Source organism: Marmota marmota, unplaced genomic scaffold (genome assembly GCF_001458135.2).
Source record: "Marmota marmota marmota unplaced genomic scaffold, marMar, whole genome shotgun sequence".
NCBI classification, from domain to species: Eukaryota; Metazoa; Chordata; class Mammalia; order Rodentia; family Sciuridae; genus Marmota; species Marmota marmota.
This window is the reverse complement of record NW_026000205.1, coordinates 11982588-11999940: the sequence shown is the minus strand read 5'-3', so window position 1 is coordinate 11999940 and position 17353 is coordinate 11982588. Positions and strand designations below refer to the sequence as shown.

General features: G+C 36.0%; 1 protein-coding gene across 3 annotated transcripts in view; it reads left to right on the top strand.

Moving 5' to 3' along the window:
• The window catches only part of LOC107151507 (zinc finger protein 181-like), an 8718-nt gene extending 1148 nt beyond the window's left edge, over positions 1-7570 (top strand). For 2 of the 3 annotated variants that reach the window (XM_048790953.1, XM_015496912.2), the window contains 4 exons: positions 33-105; positions 4392-4512; positions 4765-4851; positions 5855-7570. In XM_048790953.1, coding sequence (XP_048646910.1) covers positions 97-105; positions 4392-4512; positions 4765-4851; positions 5855-7341 — 1704 coding nt within the window. In that variant the 5' untranslated portion in view covers positions 33-96 and the 3' untranslated portion in view covers positions 7342-7570. The remainder of the gene's footprint in view (positions 1-32; positions 106-4391; positions 4513-4764; positions 4852-5854) is intronic. The other variant, XM_015496913.2, reaches the window with a different exon arrangement.
• The last annotated feature ends 9783 nt before the right edge of the window (positions 7571-17353 follow it).

The window sequence follows — 17353 nt, the reverse complement described above, 5'->3', positions numbered from 1 at the left end:
CCCCCCCCCCCCCCCCTTGCTCTGCTTCTCAGGAACACTACCCATCCGTAAGCCACGAGGCTAGAAAAGGAACTGTGTGGACTATTGGAAATTGTAATGACTCAGGTAAGTCTGCATGTCCCCAAATCTTTCTGAAATGCTTTCTTACTAGCGTTTTCTAGTGTTCACTTTGGGGCTGCTTCCAGTTCCCACTTAAGAACATTTAGGGATTAGATTTATGGTTCCTTCTGTTATAGGAGAAGATAGAGCCAACAGGAGAGTTGCAAGGTACTGTTCTCTCTCAGTTCAACCATAATTTTATACTAGAAGACTCTTTGGAGTCGTTGCCCCAAAATTTAAAATTATAATTCAAAACACAAGTTTGGAGTTTTAGGTTGTTTGCTTTATGGTTGTCATGTGGTCTGAATGGTGTATGGGTCCTGCCAGTTGCTCAAATGAAGAGATGTCTGGAGTTGTCCTTGATTATTTTCATGTATTACATTCAAATGCTCTAGGTGGAACTAAAGTATAAACAATATATATAAAATCTGACTTGGTTACCCCACCACTCCCTCTACCACTGTGCCTCTGATCCAAGCTCTCTGGATTATTGTAGTAGCTACTAGCTAGATTCCTTGCTTCTGCCCTTTACTCTCTTCAGTCTTTTCTCAACAGAGCTGTCACAGTGGATTCTGCTGTTTTCTAAAATTCTGTCATCCCTTGACTTAAAAGTTTTTAGTGGCCCCAACTCAAAATGGAAGTTAGATTTGCAATGATGTATGAAGTTTGAACAATTAGGATATTATCTCTCTGATCCCACCTCATTTTCTGCCTTTCTTGTCCCTGTGAGTGCAAGTGATTGCTGCCAGGCCTTAGAAGTTGCTGTATCATCTTCTTGGAATGTTTTTTCACCAGATATGTACAAGCTTGCAGTGACCTTCTTTGTATCTTTGCTTGATGATTACTTCCTCAGGAAAATTTCTCTGAATAACTTTTTAAAATTGTAGCCACCTTCCCTGACCTGTTACTTCTGCCTTCATCACTGCTTTGTGTTACATGTGTTCAGTGTTGAGATCTGCTCATTGTTTGTCTCCTCTTACTGGAAGGAGTACTGTTTTTCTTTTTTGTGTATTCAGAGTAGTACCTGGCACCAAGCAGATGCTTAGTAAATATTTACTGAGTGAATAAAATAAGTGTCAAAAAAAAATGGGCAGAATTATGGAGTGGAAGGTGAAGCTTTGAGAAAATTAGACTATTAGAAAAACTTTTTTTGAGATACTGGGGATCAAACCCAGGGCCTCATGCATGTTAGGCAAGCACTTTACCACTTGAGCTACATCCCTAGCCCTCTTATTATTATTATTTTTTTAAACAAGGAAAGGAATACCAAAATCATTTGTTGATTTATCTTCTAAGCAATTATAATGCACTTGGTAGGAAAAATTGTACATCAGTTTGGGTATACACTGATAGGACTTCCTAATGTGGTACAGTACTGTCTAAACTTTCTACATTGGTGGAAATGTTCTATATGTGTGCTGTCTAGTACAACAGACACCAACCTCCTATGATTACTCAGTATAATTTTAATCTAATTTTTAATTTATATAGCCAAACTGGTTAATGGCTACTGTATTGAGCACTGCAGGACTGGAAGAAAAATAAGAAAGCAAAAGATATTATGGGACAAATGTTAGGACAGATCTCCTGAATTCTTTCTGGGACAAAGATAGTGAACCCCAGGATACCCAGGCAATTGAAAGGAAGAAAGGGTTGAACCACCCCTGGGGAAGTAAGGGTACATTGGCTGTGGTGACATAGCAACAGGGAGGAAGCTATAGAAGTGAAGTTATATTGAAAACCCCTGAGTATAGATAGAGAGGCCTTAGCAGGTCTTTCAAGGAGCTACACACATTTTCTAAAGCGGTGGTTCTCAAACCAGTGATTTTACCCCCTCTGGCTGTACCCATAGGAGATATTTGGTGATGTGTAGACATTTTTGTTTTTTTCCAGTTATCACAGCCTGGATGGGGGTGAGATGTTATTGCTCCTGGCATCTAGTAGGTAGAGTCCAGGAATGCTGTTAAATGTTCTGTAATGCACAGGATAGCTCCCCACAACAAAGAATTATCTAGCCCGAAATGTCAATAGTGTCAATGCTGCACTAAATAAAGAAGAGAGAATATCTGTTGTTGAGATTATGTGGATTTTTTCTTTAATATTAATATATGTTAAAAAAACATGAAATGACTTTATGGAATGAAAGGTAATGTTTTATGTGTCTGTTTTGTGTTGAATTTTTTATTAGGCTTATCAGATTAAATTTGCAAAAGCTAATAATTTAAAAACTATTATGGAAAATAGGAAAAGATAGAAAACATTCAGTTCATATATGACTTAACCCTGTAGTACCTGGCTAAGTGCAAACAGGTTTAAATAAATAATAATAATAAATAAAAAAGGAAGGAGACTTCCATATCCTTTTCTAGAGTATTTTCTTGTGAAAAATCTATAATTGTAAAACCATTCCCCATCCCTTTGAGTCGTGTGTAAATTTTTTTAAAAGTTAAATCAGCCTCTTGCCCATTTTGCTAGTCCTAAAAGTATTGAAGTCATCATTTTGAAATGTAGACATTATGGAAATTAGTGTCCATCTCTGCGGTATGTGAGTATTTAGCCTAGGTTCTGGCTCCAAGTTGTAAAGACTTGCTTGTCATTAAGATATGAGAAAAAAATTTTATTTTTCTTTGGGATAAATGCAATTAACTAACCCATGGACACTCCAATTAACAGGTGAATTTAGGATGAACTATAAGGTGGCATGTTTTTCTGTTAAGTCCTCTTAGTTGAGGACAGTTATCATTTATTTGAAAACATGTATATAATGGATTATATCTTCCTGGCTTTGTAAAAGAGTGAGATTTCTTTCTGTCCTGGCAATCTTTAGTGGGATTCCTGTGTAGTGCATCTGTTTGGTTTATTGCTTATTCAAGAATGCAACTTTTCTTTCTTTTCTACATTTGTGGAGAGGATCTTCTGCATTGGTAGGAGATTCAATTTTTAATTATTTTCTCAGCACTTGTCAAGGGTAAATCCCCCCTTTAAAACTAAAGATGTGTTACTGGTGAACGTACATATAAAACACTGTACAAGAGTAGTAAAATATTGAATCAACCTCTCTCGTAATGAAAATTTACCACTGCCAAGTCATGTCTTTTTGTAAATGAAAGCAACAATGCCACTTTAAATGAATATATTTTAATTTGACCAACCAATAATATATTATTGAACATTTAAACTTTTTCTAAAGTTTTGCCATTTTAAATAACATTATGAATGAATTCTGTTGAGAAGAAATTTCTAAACACATCTGTGAGCTTTCCTTTAGAATATAGTCTCTGATATGTGTCCTTTCTTTTATTTTTTTACCCTTACTTTGAGATCCTGTTAAAGTACTATCTATTGGCATGAAGCCATCTGTCAGTCTTCTCACCCATGGGTGTCAAATTATTTTAATTGTCGGGTGACTGGCAATACAAGGCTTAAGGATACACCATAAATATACTTTTTTTTTTGTTCATAAATTATTTATGTATATGTCAGTCCATTTGTGCTTCTATGCAGAATATCACAGACTAAGTAATTTATAAACAATAGATATTTATTTCCCACAGTTCTGGCAGCTAAGAAGTCTAAGATTAAGGGGCCAACATCTGGTAAGCCTTCTTGCTGCATTATCCCATGGCAGAAGGGCACAGAAACAGGATATAGAACTCATCCTTTTAAAATGAACTCCCTCCTACCATATCAGTTATCCTTTCATGAAGGCAGAGCCCTTGTGACCTAATTACCTCTTCAAGGTCCCAATTCTTAGTATTGTTATGATGGCAGTTTAGTTTGTAGCACATGCCTTTTGAGGGTCATGTGCAAACCATAGCAGTTTATGTTTATCAGTCTTTAATAGAAAAATGTCTTTTTCTCTGAATCCATTAGATCATTCTTTTTTCCCTTGAACCTTAGTGAATCATCTTGAGTATCTCATGTGAGAGAAATTGGTTTGGCCTTATTTTTCATTACTTACATAACACTTAACGTATATAAGATTTAACTAAGTACTTTAATGTATACTGTCAAATGTTGAATGCTGATTATTCAAATTTTGTATACTTTTATTCTCTTTGATGAAGTTAACTCTTCTGAAGCAAAGTTCTTGTATGTGCCTGTCATTTGTACTATATGACAATGCTGAGCACATAATTATTCAGTTATCGTGTAACTGAGTTTGGATTTCTGATCATTATCACAAGTCCTGAATCTTGTTTGCTTTCTTCCACAACCAAGAAATTTTACCCCTTGTACAGTGTTAGAAGAGGCCTGGGCTGTGGTTGAATCTAAATATCTTGCTGTTTTAGGTGACATTTAGTGATGTGGCTATAGACTTCTCTCATGAAGAGTGGGCATGGTTAGATTCTGCGCAGAAGGATTTATACAAGGATGTGATGGTGCAGAACTATGAAAATCTGGTCTCTCTAGGTAAGATATCTCCCCCTCCACTGCAGTGAGGGAGATCTTTCTTTTGCTACTCCAATTGCTGAAGCTCCTCCTACGTAAATGGCTGAATTTCTGTGCCATGTTCCGAAGGGAATGTGTAGCTCCTTTGTGCCTACCTGAAGCTTATCTTCTCATTTCAGTGGACATCCTTCCACCCTTCCTTTGGTTGCTCTTGTGATGGTCTCTCAACCTTGAGGAGCATAGCTTTAAAAAGTTCTATATTCTTTCTGTAAGCAGGTCTTTCCATAACTAAGCCATATGTGATCACTTTATTGGAGGATGGAAAAGAACCCTGGATGGTGGAGAAAACACTGTCAAAAGGTATGCTTCTGGGTGAGTCTAGTGAATCAAGCAAAGGAGGTCTTTGTTAAAGATGCTTATTGTGAGTGTGAGTGTGGAGGCATTTTAGGGACACTAAAATGAGATCTCAGAGGTAAACAAAATTGAGGTACCCTCAGCTTAGATTCAAAACAGTCACCCCACTCCCAGATTATTCAGAATAATATATGATATGATATTAGACTCATATCATCTAATCAGAAGTGAAGGGTTTTGCCATTACAATAATTCAAATTCCTATTTTATTCATAACACAGTAAGACAAATTATTTTTTAATCCCATTTAAGGAAATGGACTTACTGATTGTTTTAAGTTAAGAAAAGTTGTCAATTAGATGAAAAATCACTTTGTCTTTAACGCTGAGTTTCTTGGGATATACGTGAACATAAATGTTAGTGGAAATAAGAAATGTATTAGAATATATTTCTAAGAATAATATTTTCTAATGTCCAGTAAGTTCTCATATGATTTCACACAGATATTATATAAACTCAGAAAGTCTTAAACTTTATTACCAAAAAGGAGCACATAGATATATTTTGTTGTCATTGTAACTGTTTAATGTAGTAGTATAAATTCTGTATTTCACGCATGTTAATCTGGCAGCTAGTTGAGATTAACTGAAAGTTGCACAAGAAAAATGTAAAGTAGAATGTGATCTTTCATATGAATATAGGCACAAAATGATGGCTGAATACAGAATGCTTTCTACATTTTCTTCCTAGAATAGCTTCATTTTTTTCAAATAGTGGTTGTCTACATTTTCCTCCTTTCGCTTGTTATACTCTGTTCCTGCTTCTGTGAGCTCTCTGTATTTTCTGTGCCTCACTTCAGCATTGTTCAGAATCTTTGAAATACATGAATTGTTAGAGCCATGTGTTTTCTAGAGGCTTTGTTTCTTATCTAATTCTCCTATTTCCATCTGAGAAGTTTCCTCTCAAAAGTATAGAAAAAGCATTGCTTTGCTTTCTTGATGTATTTCAGATTGGGAATCAAGATGGGAAAACAAGGAATTATCAACAAAGGATATTTATGATGAAGATTCACCACAAACAGAAAAAATAGAAAAAAACATAAGGTGGCATTGTGAATTTTCAGATTTAAACAAGAACGGAAAATATAAAGGGAAGTTGGAGGGGAAGGATGGACATCAGGTAGAACATTGCAGACTAATGACCCTCACCTTTAGTGAGAGCCCCTCTGGGGAAAGTGTTGACAAATACAGTACGTCATTTAGAAGCATCTTCCATGTAAAGCCTACTCTTTCTGAACCACAGAGAATTTCTGCTGAAGGGACATCGCATAAATATGATATGTTAAAGAAGAGTTTACCAATAAGGTCAGTTATAAAAAACGAGAAAATCGGTGGCAGAAAGAAAGTTTTGAGTTCTAATGAAAGTGTGGCAACTTTTAGCAAAAGCAAATCTCTTACCCTTCATCAGACTTTTAATAGAGAGAAGATCTATACATGTAGTGAATGTGGGAAAGCCTTTGGTAAACAATCAATCCTTAATCGCCATTGGAGAATTCATACAGGAGAGAAACCTTATCATTGTCGTGAATGTGGGAAGACTTTTAGCCATGGCTCATCCCTTACTCGACATCAAATAAGCCATAGTGGAGAGAAGCCTTACAAATGTACTGAATGTGGAAAGGCCTTTAGTCATGTCTCTTCTCTTACTAATCATCAAAGCACTCACACTGGAGAGAAACCATATGAATGTACGAACTGTGGAAAGTCTTTTAGTCGTGTTTCACATCTCATTGAACATCTGAGGATTCATACTCAAGAAAAACTTTATGAGTGCCAAATATGTGGGAAGGCCTTCATTCATAGGTCATCTCTTATCCACCATCAGAAAATACATACTGGAGAGAAACCTTATGAATGTAGTGGATGTGGGAAAGCTTTTTGCTGTAGCTCACACCTTACTCGACATCAAAGAATTCACACTATCGAGAAACAATATGAATGTAACAAATGTCTGAAAGTCTTTAGTAGCCTCTCATTTCTTATTCAACATCAGAGTATTCATTCTGAAGAAAAACCCTTTGAATGTCAGAAATGTAGGAAATCTTTCAGCCAGCCTGAATCACTGAATATGCATTTGAGAAATCACATTAGATTGAAACCTTATGAATGCAGTATATGTGGGAAAGCCTTCAGTCACAGGTCATCCCTGCTTCAACATCACAGAATTCACACTGGAGAAAGACCTTATGAGTGTATTAAATGTGGGAAGACCTTCAGCTGTAGTTCAAACCTTATTGTACATCAGAGAATTCATACTGGAGAAAAGCCATATAAATGTGATGAATGTGGAAAAGCTTTTAGTAAAGGTTCAAATCTTACTGCCCATCAGAGAACACATAATGGACAAAAACCCAGTAATGCAGTAAATATGGAAAGGTCTTTAGACCTTATAAATCAGTATGCATATGAGAAATCATACAAGAGAGAAACTATATGAAGCATCATTTTTCATAATAAATTTCAGCCACAAATCCTAATTCAATATCAAAATTTTTGAGAACAGCCTTACAAGTGTAGTGTTTATGGGAAGACCTTTATGATGAAACCTTTATTGTCTATCAGAGTTCATGCTATAGAAAACCATAAGAGGATAACAAATGTGGGAAGGCCTTTGTCAGTATTAATCCCTTAGTTGACATAAGTAAATACAGACAAGAAAAAAAAAACTATACACATAGCAGATTTAGGAAAGATTAGGTAGTATGAATCTCTTACAAACTCATATGGGGGAAAAGCTATAGGAATATAGAAAATTCAGAAATTGTGGGCAGTCCTTCATTCAATGTATCCCTCATCTCACATCAAAGAATTCACATTGGAGAGAAATCTGATGTAAAAAAGGTAGTATTTGCTAAGGGTTAGTTTGCTAGACATCAAGACATGAATTGTAGAACAACTTGAAAGATGTAGGAATTATGTATATATCTTTCTTTGCAATAATACTATTTGTAAACAGTTTTACAGAAGAGCAGACAAGCATATTATAAATAAATATGCATCTCATAGCAGTAACTTGCAATTTGAGACCTACATGGAAATTAGTTTTAGCTAATGGGTATGTGAAGATACTTAGTCATCCAGTGGATCCAATAAATGTTATAATGTTGAAAAATCAAAGCTGCAAAAGAAGAATGGGGTCTCTAATAAAACAATTTTATACATAAGGAAATTTCACTGTGGCTCTATTTCTTGCAGAATTTTTGTTGTTGTTACTTCTTAAAGCTAATTTTAGTCATACTTTAACGGGAAACTGGCAAACCTAAGGAAAAATAGCCTGGTCTGTGTGCAAAGAATATTATTTTGGTGAAGAAAATTTGTAGTTCACTTCTTATGGGCTTTATTTAATTCACATATTTCAAGATAATTTGTTGAGCATTACTCATATATTACAGGTCCATGGGTCAGGAATTTTAGTGAACTTTAGTGGTATGTCAGAATCACCAGGAGAGCTTGTTCAAACACTGATTGCCAAGCTCCACCTCCAGAATTTCTGTATCAGTTAGTTTAAGGTGAAGAATTGGCATTTTTTACAAGTTGTCAGGTGACACTAATGCTGCCTGCCAGGAAGCACCTTTTGATAACCACTGTAACAATTAATAAATTTATCCTTTTCTCAGGGATTGGAGCTGTCAAAAGAGAATAATAGCAAATTTGAAATAACTCCCAAATGCTGTGACAACAATTAAGAAGCAATCTATTACGAGAGATTAGAGTGTGCTTTGCTGTGGTGAGCTTTCAATCTAAATCCTGATTTTGTAACCATGTGTCCTGTAGATGTTGTGTGCTGTGGAATTCTAGGTAAAGTAGGCAAGCAAGTTCTCTCTTACATTGTACAGCTGGACTCTGTTCCAGTGTCTAATTTCAAGTTCTGTAGCTTTGAAATACTGATGCCTGCAGCATTGGTAACAGCAGAGTCATTTTTCCATCCCTTGGTCAAGTTATGGGTTTTTACCTTGAAATCAGTAGTTCAGAAGTAGTAGTCATTACTTTTGCCAGCCTGCCAATTTTGAAAGCTTTAACTTCCTGCATTATGTTTTCGTAAAATACTTAAAGAGTTTCTGTTTTCTGCACTAAACTTAATATAGTATGTGAGGAGGATGGCTTCACATATTCTAAGTTCTTGGTAAGAAATGGAATAGTCTTGGTGACCCTGTGGCTTCCTATTTTGTGATTAGAAAGATAGCACAGATTAATGTGATTAGGAGTGTATGGTCACCTGCAAGCAATGGGCAGTTACGTAGCTTATGTTTCATATTGTGTTCTTTATGGCATTTTGGAGTTACAAATAAAATGTCTTAAAAATGAATATTTTATTGATATAAAATATCATGGGGGACAGGGTTTCTGATTTTAGGCAAGATGCTCTCTAATAGCTGTGTAACTTTAAATGAAAGCCAAAGCAGGGAGCATAGTTCAATAGCAATGCCCAATGCTCAGTAGAGATGGTGGGCTGTGAATGGGATAGTGATTTTTTTTTTCTTTGTTGTGGGGATCAAACCCAAACCTTCATGCATACCATGGCAAGTGCTCTACCACTAAGCCATCATGGGGTGGTAAGTTTTTAATATTCACCGGGATGTATCTTTGATTTATTTTTAGTGACAAGATTTATTTTGAAATGCTATGGAATGCTGAAGGATCTTTAAGAGAGTTATAATTAAGGAAGCATGGCATGGTGTGTGTATATATATTTATTTATTAATGGCAGTAGCTATGTTTCATTTTCTTTCCCATGCCCTCCCAAGCAACTGGTACTGCAAAAATGAAGTAGTTCTATGGTCATTTAATCACTAGATTTTACTCCCTTTCATTACCATTGTTTTTTTTTTTTTTTTAGCTTAACTTAAATTAATTAATTAATTTTTATGTGGTGCTGATGATTGAACCCAGTGTCTCACACATTCGAGGCAAATGCTTTACCACTGAGCTACAGCCCCAGCTCCCACTATCATAGTTTATACCACTTTGACATTTTGTTATGAGAGGAATCATGTAAATATCAGTGTGAACTCATTATTTTACAATTCTTGAGTTAAAGTTCCTTTACAATGGCTCAAAACTAGGGGATAAGAAACCAAATTTTAAAATAAAGACAGGGTTTTAGAAAAGCAATGAAATGATGTTACCTTATGGTAAAAAATTGGGCTAAGATCTTAATAATATGCCTTAATTGACAGAATAATATTGTTTCCTCAGGTCTGTTAACCATTTCTTGAACATCTGCTGTGGGCTAGACAAATAAGACCATACCTTTCAAGAGCTAAAAGCTTTGTGTGTTGTGTGTGAGGAGTACAAACTCTGGAGCCTGCTATGTGTATTTGAGCCAGGTTGCATGTTTACGGGCTTTGTGTGACCTTGGGCAAATTATTCCAGTGTGTCCTGCCTTAGTTTTTCCATCTGTAAAATGATAATAAAACCTATCTCACTGAATTATTATGAAGATTAAATAAGTTACTTGGTATAAAACACAACAGTGGCACCTCAAAAACGGTAAATATTAGCTATTGATTTAATCATTTTTTCGTGGCTGCTTTGTCATTCTAGTCTCAAATGTCACATCTAGTGTGTCTTCCTAATCACTTTTCACTCTTCTACTTACTGTTACACTTTTTGTGGGGAGAGGCCTTATAAAACACTTTCATTTCCTTCTAATATCTCCTTTGGTGTCTGAACCATTTTGAAGGGAAACATGTTTCTTGCCCCAAATAATCCAAGGACACAAAGAGACCAGGCAGAAGGTGAAAGAAGTATGCAGTAGGGATGTGGGAACACTTCCAAATCCTACAGATTTGGATAAGGAGAAGAATAAAGAAGTTTTAAGTCACTGCAGGGAGAAGAGGAAAAGCTTTACTTTGTGAGGGCTGAAGCCTGCAAATCTTCAGCATCATCCCAGTACAGGATCCCCTGGGCTGCCTGCAACTGCTCTCTTCCTGAATGAAGGTTACAGCCATGTCACTGCACACTGATGCCTGGTAAGTCAGTCATGTTATTAGGCTTGGGCTAGTCGGGCATGATTACAACCTCTTGATCAGTCATTAGTAAATATTTAGAAAAGAAATCAAGGCACATACCACATTACTTTCTGGGAGCCTCGCTCTATGTTGGACTCCCAGGGGGAGTCAGACACTGTCTTTAAACAGGTTGCAATTGGGGTAAAAAGGCTATGTAGAGAAGTCACTGATGAAAGAAAACAATGACAAGGTCATAAGGCCTAAGAGGTGCAGAACATAAGTGTTCTGGCATTAAATGTGTATAGGGGAAAATTCAATAATAATACAGTGTTTGTTAATAGCAGCAACTGAACCTTATGGGTGTGTGTTGGAGGTTTTGGGGGCAGCCTTTATAAATTAAATTAATAAATTTAATTAAGAAATTAAATATTCCCAGTTCTGGACCTGTGTTTGAATTCAGCCTATTGATTCTGACATTTGCCAATTATATAATTTTGGGGAAGTCACATTTTTCCTGATTTCTGCTTTGAAATGGTGGTATAAGAATTAGAAAATATTCATCAAGTAAATACTGCAGTGCTTGGCACATGTAAGTTGAGTGGTGTGTTTTTTCTTCTTTTAGTAATCTTTCCACAGACTATAAGGCAAATTTCATAATCATCTCCATGTTAATAGTGACCTGAGACTCAATTGATTCTAACAAGTTCCCCAAAGTTATCCCTTTTAGGGAACATAGGCTAGATTTGAACATCCGTCTTCCTTACTATTTGCTATACTTTGGATCTTGAATGTTTCCCCAAAGCCCCTATTTTGAAGGCTTTGTCCTCAACTGTGGCACTATCAGGAAGTGGTGAAACCTTTAGGAGGTGAACTAAGGAAAGAAGTGAGGTCATCGGGAGTGTGCCCTTGAAAGGAATATTGGGACCTGGGCCTCCTTTTCCTTTTCCTTTGCTTCCCAGTTGCCAGGAGGTGAGCAGCTTCCTTTGTGCTCCTGTCATGATGTACTGCTTTTCCAGATAGTCAAAGGAATGAGCCAAACACTCATGGACTGAAACCTTTAAAAATGTGAGCCAAAAAAACATGAACATCTATGTGCCAGCAATTAGAAAAAAAAATAATCAGGCAAAATACATAAATTACCTAAATCTACTCAAGAAGAAATAGAACATCTCAACAGTCAGAGGCAACAGTGAGTTGTACTGATTAGCACCAATTCTCAAACACTTCCAAACAATTAAAGGAAGGGAACACATCCTAAATCACTTTATGAGGCCAACATGGCTCTGATAGCAAAGGCAGAGAAAGACATCACAGGAAAATTATAGACCAATGTCCTTTATGAACATAAACATAAAAATTCTCAACAAAATAGAATCCATTAGCACATAAGAGGTTTATTCTTCATGACCATGTGGGATTTATCCCAGGAGTGCAAGGATAATTCAATATTAAAAAATCAGTGTAATTAATCTCACTAATAGAATGAAGAAAATTCTATGCAATCAATTTATATATAGTACCCTTTCATGATAAAAATTTTCAGGAACAGAGGAAAGTTTCTCATCATGATAAGTGGTATTTGTAAGAAATCACAGTTAACATCATATTTAATGGTGAAAGAATAAAAATCTTTCTTCCAAGATCAGGAAAAGTCAAGGATATCTTCTTTCATAGCTGTTATTAAAAACTGCAATGAAAACGCTATCCAGAACTATTTGACAAGAGAAATAAAGAAAAGGCATCCAGAATGGAAAAGAAATTGTAAAACTATGTTCACAGATGACATGATCTTATATAAGGAAAATCCTGAAGAATCCACAAATCTGATGAACCCAGTAAATTTGGAAAATCAATACCCCCAAATAATTTTTATGTATGTATAAAAATGTATTTGTGTATGATACACACACACACACACACACACACAGTCCAGAAAGGAAATTAGGAAACACATTCAACTTATAATAGTACTTACAGGGAGTAAATACTAGAAATAAACCTATGTTTAAAACTAAACAACACTGCTGAATGAGATCAAAGAAAGACTTAAAAAATGGAAAGATATCCTGTGTTCATGGATAGAAGTATGTAATGTGTAAAAATGTAACTACTATGCAAGGATATAGACAGATTTCATGCAATTCCTATAAAAATCCCAACAACCCAGAACTGGAAAAGCCAGTTCTTTAACATCAATATTGATTTAAATAAATAAATAACTCATAGTACCTAACTTCAAACCTTAGTACAAAGCTATAGTAATTAAAACATGGGTACTAGCATAAGGATAAACATAAATCAACTGAATAGGATAGGGAGCCCATATATAACTCTTACATACATAGTCAGTTTTCAACAAGGATGTCAAGGCCATCAAAAAGAAAAGGACAGGGACTGGTGTTGTAGCTCAGTGGTAGAGCACTCGCCTAGCACGTGCAAGGCCCTGGGTTCGAACCTCAGCACAACATAAAAATAAATAAATAAAAATAAAGGCATTGTGTCCAACTACACCTAAAAAATATTAAAAAAAGGAAAAGAATGGTGTTTTCAAGAAATAGTGCTGAGAAAACTATATATATAAAAGAATGGAGTTGTGGGGTTGGGGTTGTAGTTCAGTGGTAGAGCGCTTGCCTCACATGTGTGAGGCACTGGGTATAAACAAAAAATAAAGGTCCATTAATAACTAATAAAATATTTTTTAAAAGAATGGAGTTGCACTCTTACTGTTTACCATATGCCAAAATGAATTGAAAATGGATCAGTTATCTTAATGTAAGAGCTAGAACTATAAAACTCCCAGAAAAATTTGGGAGATATTTTCATGACACTGGATTTGGCAACAGTTTTATGGGTATTGACATTGAAAGCAGAGGTAACATTAGATAAATTGACTTAATAAAAATTAAAAACTTTGTGCATCAAAAGATACTATCCCATCCTTCTATTGTATGAGAGAAATTATTTACAAATGATATAGCTGATAAGAAGTTAATATCCAGAATATATTAACAACCCATAAAACAGTATTTGACATCAGCAAAATGGTGGACTTCACAACATCCAAGCCCTTTTATTTCCAAGAAGACATTTTTAAAAACCCTATAAAATATGTCAAGATCATTGTACTGTCATGTGTAACTAATTAAAAAAAAAAAGATGTACAGTTCAAGTTTCTACTTACTAGGAAAAAAAAACCTACAAAAACTAGCTAAAATAACCTTATTGGAATTGTTAAAGAAGGGAAAAGGCAGACTTTATTCAAAGGGGCTGCTATAATAGGGTTTTGTTGTAGGAGAGAAAGATTTGACTCAACTCCAAGGACAACAAGAATGAGAGATCAAGGATCAGGATGAGGGTCAAGCAGACAGAAAATTACAAAAAAGGAAACATCAGGGACAAAGGGAATTCTGACTAAACTGAATTGACAGATTATTGATTGCTAAAGGCAGACCAGGTTGATACAATATCAAGAGTTGGGGGGTTTGCAAAACGGACTCATCAGAATTCTTGCTAAAATCAGACTAAATGGACAAAGCCACTGGACTAAAAAAAGAACCCAGGGTTAGATCCTAGTTAGAGGTTCAGAGGACTTTGGACAAAGGAGAAAATAGCAACCATGTAAATGTCCAATTAAGTAAAACCAGATCTTAGAAAGAAGGAAGTTTCCTGGCATGTGCATTCTTTTTACAGTTCATCATGCTATGGCATTGTTGTGGTCTGTAGGAGATAGCATTATAGTTTCCAATTCTCTTCTTTGAATTAGAGTAGCAGAGCAGATCTTATTGAAGTGTTATAACCTGTTGGGATTGCTAGAAGAACTGAGCTCTGCCTTGCCTAACTCAGATATTGGGTAGAAGAAACATCAGGCACTGCTTGGGAAAGCTTCAAGGAGACTCCCTGCAGACACAAGGAGGAAGAGAATACAGATGAAGGTCCCAAGTTAACCTGCGGTATGACCCTGGGAAATCAAGATATTTAAATGCAGGTGTGTATTCAAGGAAATCAGAAGACACGGAGACCCAGGCAAAATACATGTTCAGAAAAAATACCTGAAAACCTTAAACTTTTTCCTCACACTGGTCTCAAGTCTCAGAATATAACCAGCTGGTATTAAAGGGCTTCTATGGGAAGCCACTCTGAATGACCACGCCTTCCAGTCCTGAAGCACAAGGCTCTGACCAATCACTACATTTTGTGGTGACTTGGGTGTTGTCCCAGCGCAAATAGCAAAGTGGGTCTTAGGTGTAGGCATCACCTGTGGGGGTTGAGCTACACTCACCTATTCCTTTGTAATCCTATCCCTTGTCTCCTTTGAATGGCTTCTTACCAATAAAAGGGTTCATGATGTGCTCCTCTCTCTTTTCATGACCCCTAAGGTCAGAGGAGCTGTCATAGGACCCAAAGAAAAAGGTATTTCTCTCTCTCTCTGATTATTTCATGCAGCCCAGTTCACCTGAAGTGACTTTGAGTGTTTAGTCATGGAACACAACAGGCTTCCCTGGGAACACAGCCAGTTTGCAAGGACTGGAGAAGGGGATGTTTTCTGTTTCTTTCTTTCTTTTTTTTTTTTAGTGCCCAATTTTCATTGAAAAATCACAAGTCAAAGAAATAGGAAAACATGGCCTATTCAAAGGAAATAAATAAAGCATCAGAAACCACCTCTGAAGCAAGACAGGTATCAGACTTACTAGATGAAGAATTTTATAATTGTATTAAAGATGCTTGAAGGCATAAAGGAAGCACAAAGAATTATAGGATATCAGAAAAATAATAAATGAAATGAAAATATCAACAAAAAGCTATATATTAGAAAAAAGAATCAAACAGAAATTTTGGAGCTGAAAAAATTCAATAATTGATTTTAAAAACTCACTAGAGAAGCTCAATAGTAGACTTGAGCAGGAAAAAAATCATCAGACTTGAAGGTAGGACATTTGAGATTATTGAATATGAGCAGTAGAAAGTAAAAAAGAATGGAGATAGTGAACAAAGTCTAAGGGTTTTATAGGAAACCATCAGTGGATCATTATATGCATTATAGGAGTCCCAGAAGAATAGAAAGAGAAGGGATGGAAAAACTATTTAAAATTTTTTTTGTAGTTGTAGATGGACAGAATACTTTATTTTATTTGTTTATTTTCATGTTGTGCTAAGGATCAAACCCAGTGCTGCACACATGCTAAGAAGCACTCTGCCACTGAGCTACAGCCCCAGCCTGAGAAAAATTATTTTAAGTAATATTTGCTGAAAACTTTCCCAGACTGAGGAAATAACATGGACCTACAGATCTAAGTTGTTTGATAAACTCGAAGATAAATTTGCAGAGATCCACATGAAGACATAATCAAATGCTGAATGTCAAAGACAAAGAGAAAAAATTGTGGTACTGGTAATTAAACCCAGGAGCACTTTTAATACTGAGCTATATACTCAACTGGTTTTATTCTGAGACAGGTTCTTGCTAAGTTGCCAAGGCTTGACCTCAATTTCTCAATTTTCCTGCCTCAGCCTTCCAAGTCTCTGGGATTATAGGACTCAACTCCCCAGCCCAAATGATTCTCCTGCCCCAAGCTCCCAAGAAGCTGGAACTATAGGCATGTACCACCATGTCAAGCTTACAAAGAGAATCTTGAAAACAACAAAAGAAAGATGACTTGTCTCCTACAAGGGATCCTTGGTAAAATCATCAGGTCATTTTGCAGCAGAAACCCTGCAGGTCAGAAGGCAGAAGTATAGTATGTGTAAAATGTTGCAGCTGGGCAGGTGGTACATACCTGTAATCCTAGCTACATGGGGGGCTTAAGCAGGAGGATCTCAAGTTTGAGGCCAGCCTTGGCAACTTAGTGAGACCTTGTCTTAAAATTAAAAAAATAAAAGGGTTGAGTTATTTCAAAGAGTCTGATCATTTTGAGGATGTAGCTCAGTGGTAGAGCACTTCTGGGTTCAATCCTCAGTACTGATGAATAATTAAATACATAAATAAATGTATTATGTGGAAAAAAACCCTTAATCAAGAATTCTGTATCTAGCACAGCTGTCCTTTGAAATGAGAGTAAGTTAAGACATTCCTTACAAATAGATATTCCCTTGAGAAATACTAAGTTCCTTCAAATTGAAATGAAAGGAAGCTAGAGAGTAACTCAACAGACACATGAAGAAATAAAGATCCATGGCAAATTTAAAAGACAGTATTTTATAATTGTGGCTTGTAACTCCAGTTTTTTTTTCTAAACAACTTGAAAGGAAAATGTATAAAATAATTATAAACCACAAAAAGGCAAGTGCTGCTTGATATATCACTTATGTGGAATTTATAAAAGTTAACTCATAAAAGTAGAGGGTAAATTTATGGTTAGGAGGAAATGGGGGTGGGTAGGTTGGGGAGATGTTGCCTAAAGGATGCATGTTTTCAGTTAGAGAGGATCAGTTTAAGATATCTATTGTACAGCTGGGCATGGTACACACTTGTAATCCCAGCAGTTTGGGAGGCTGAGGCAG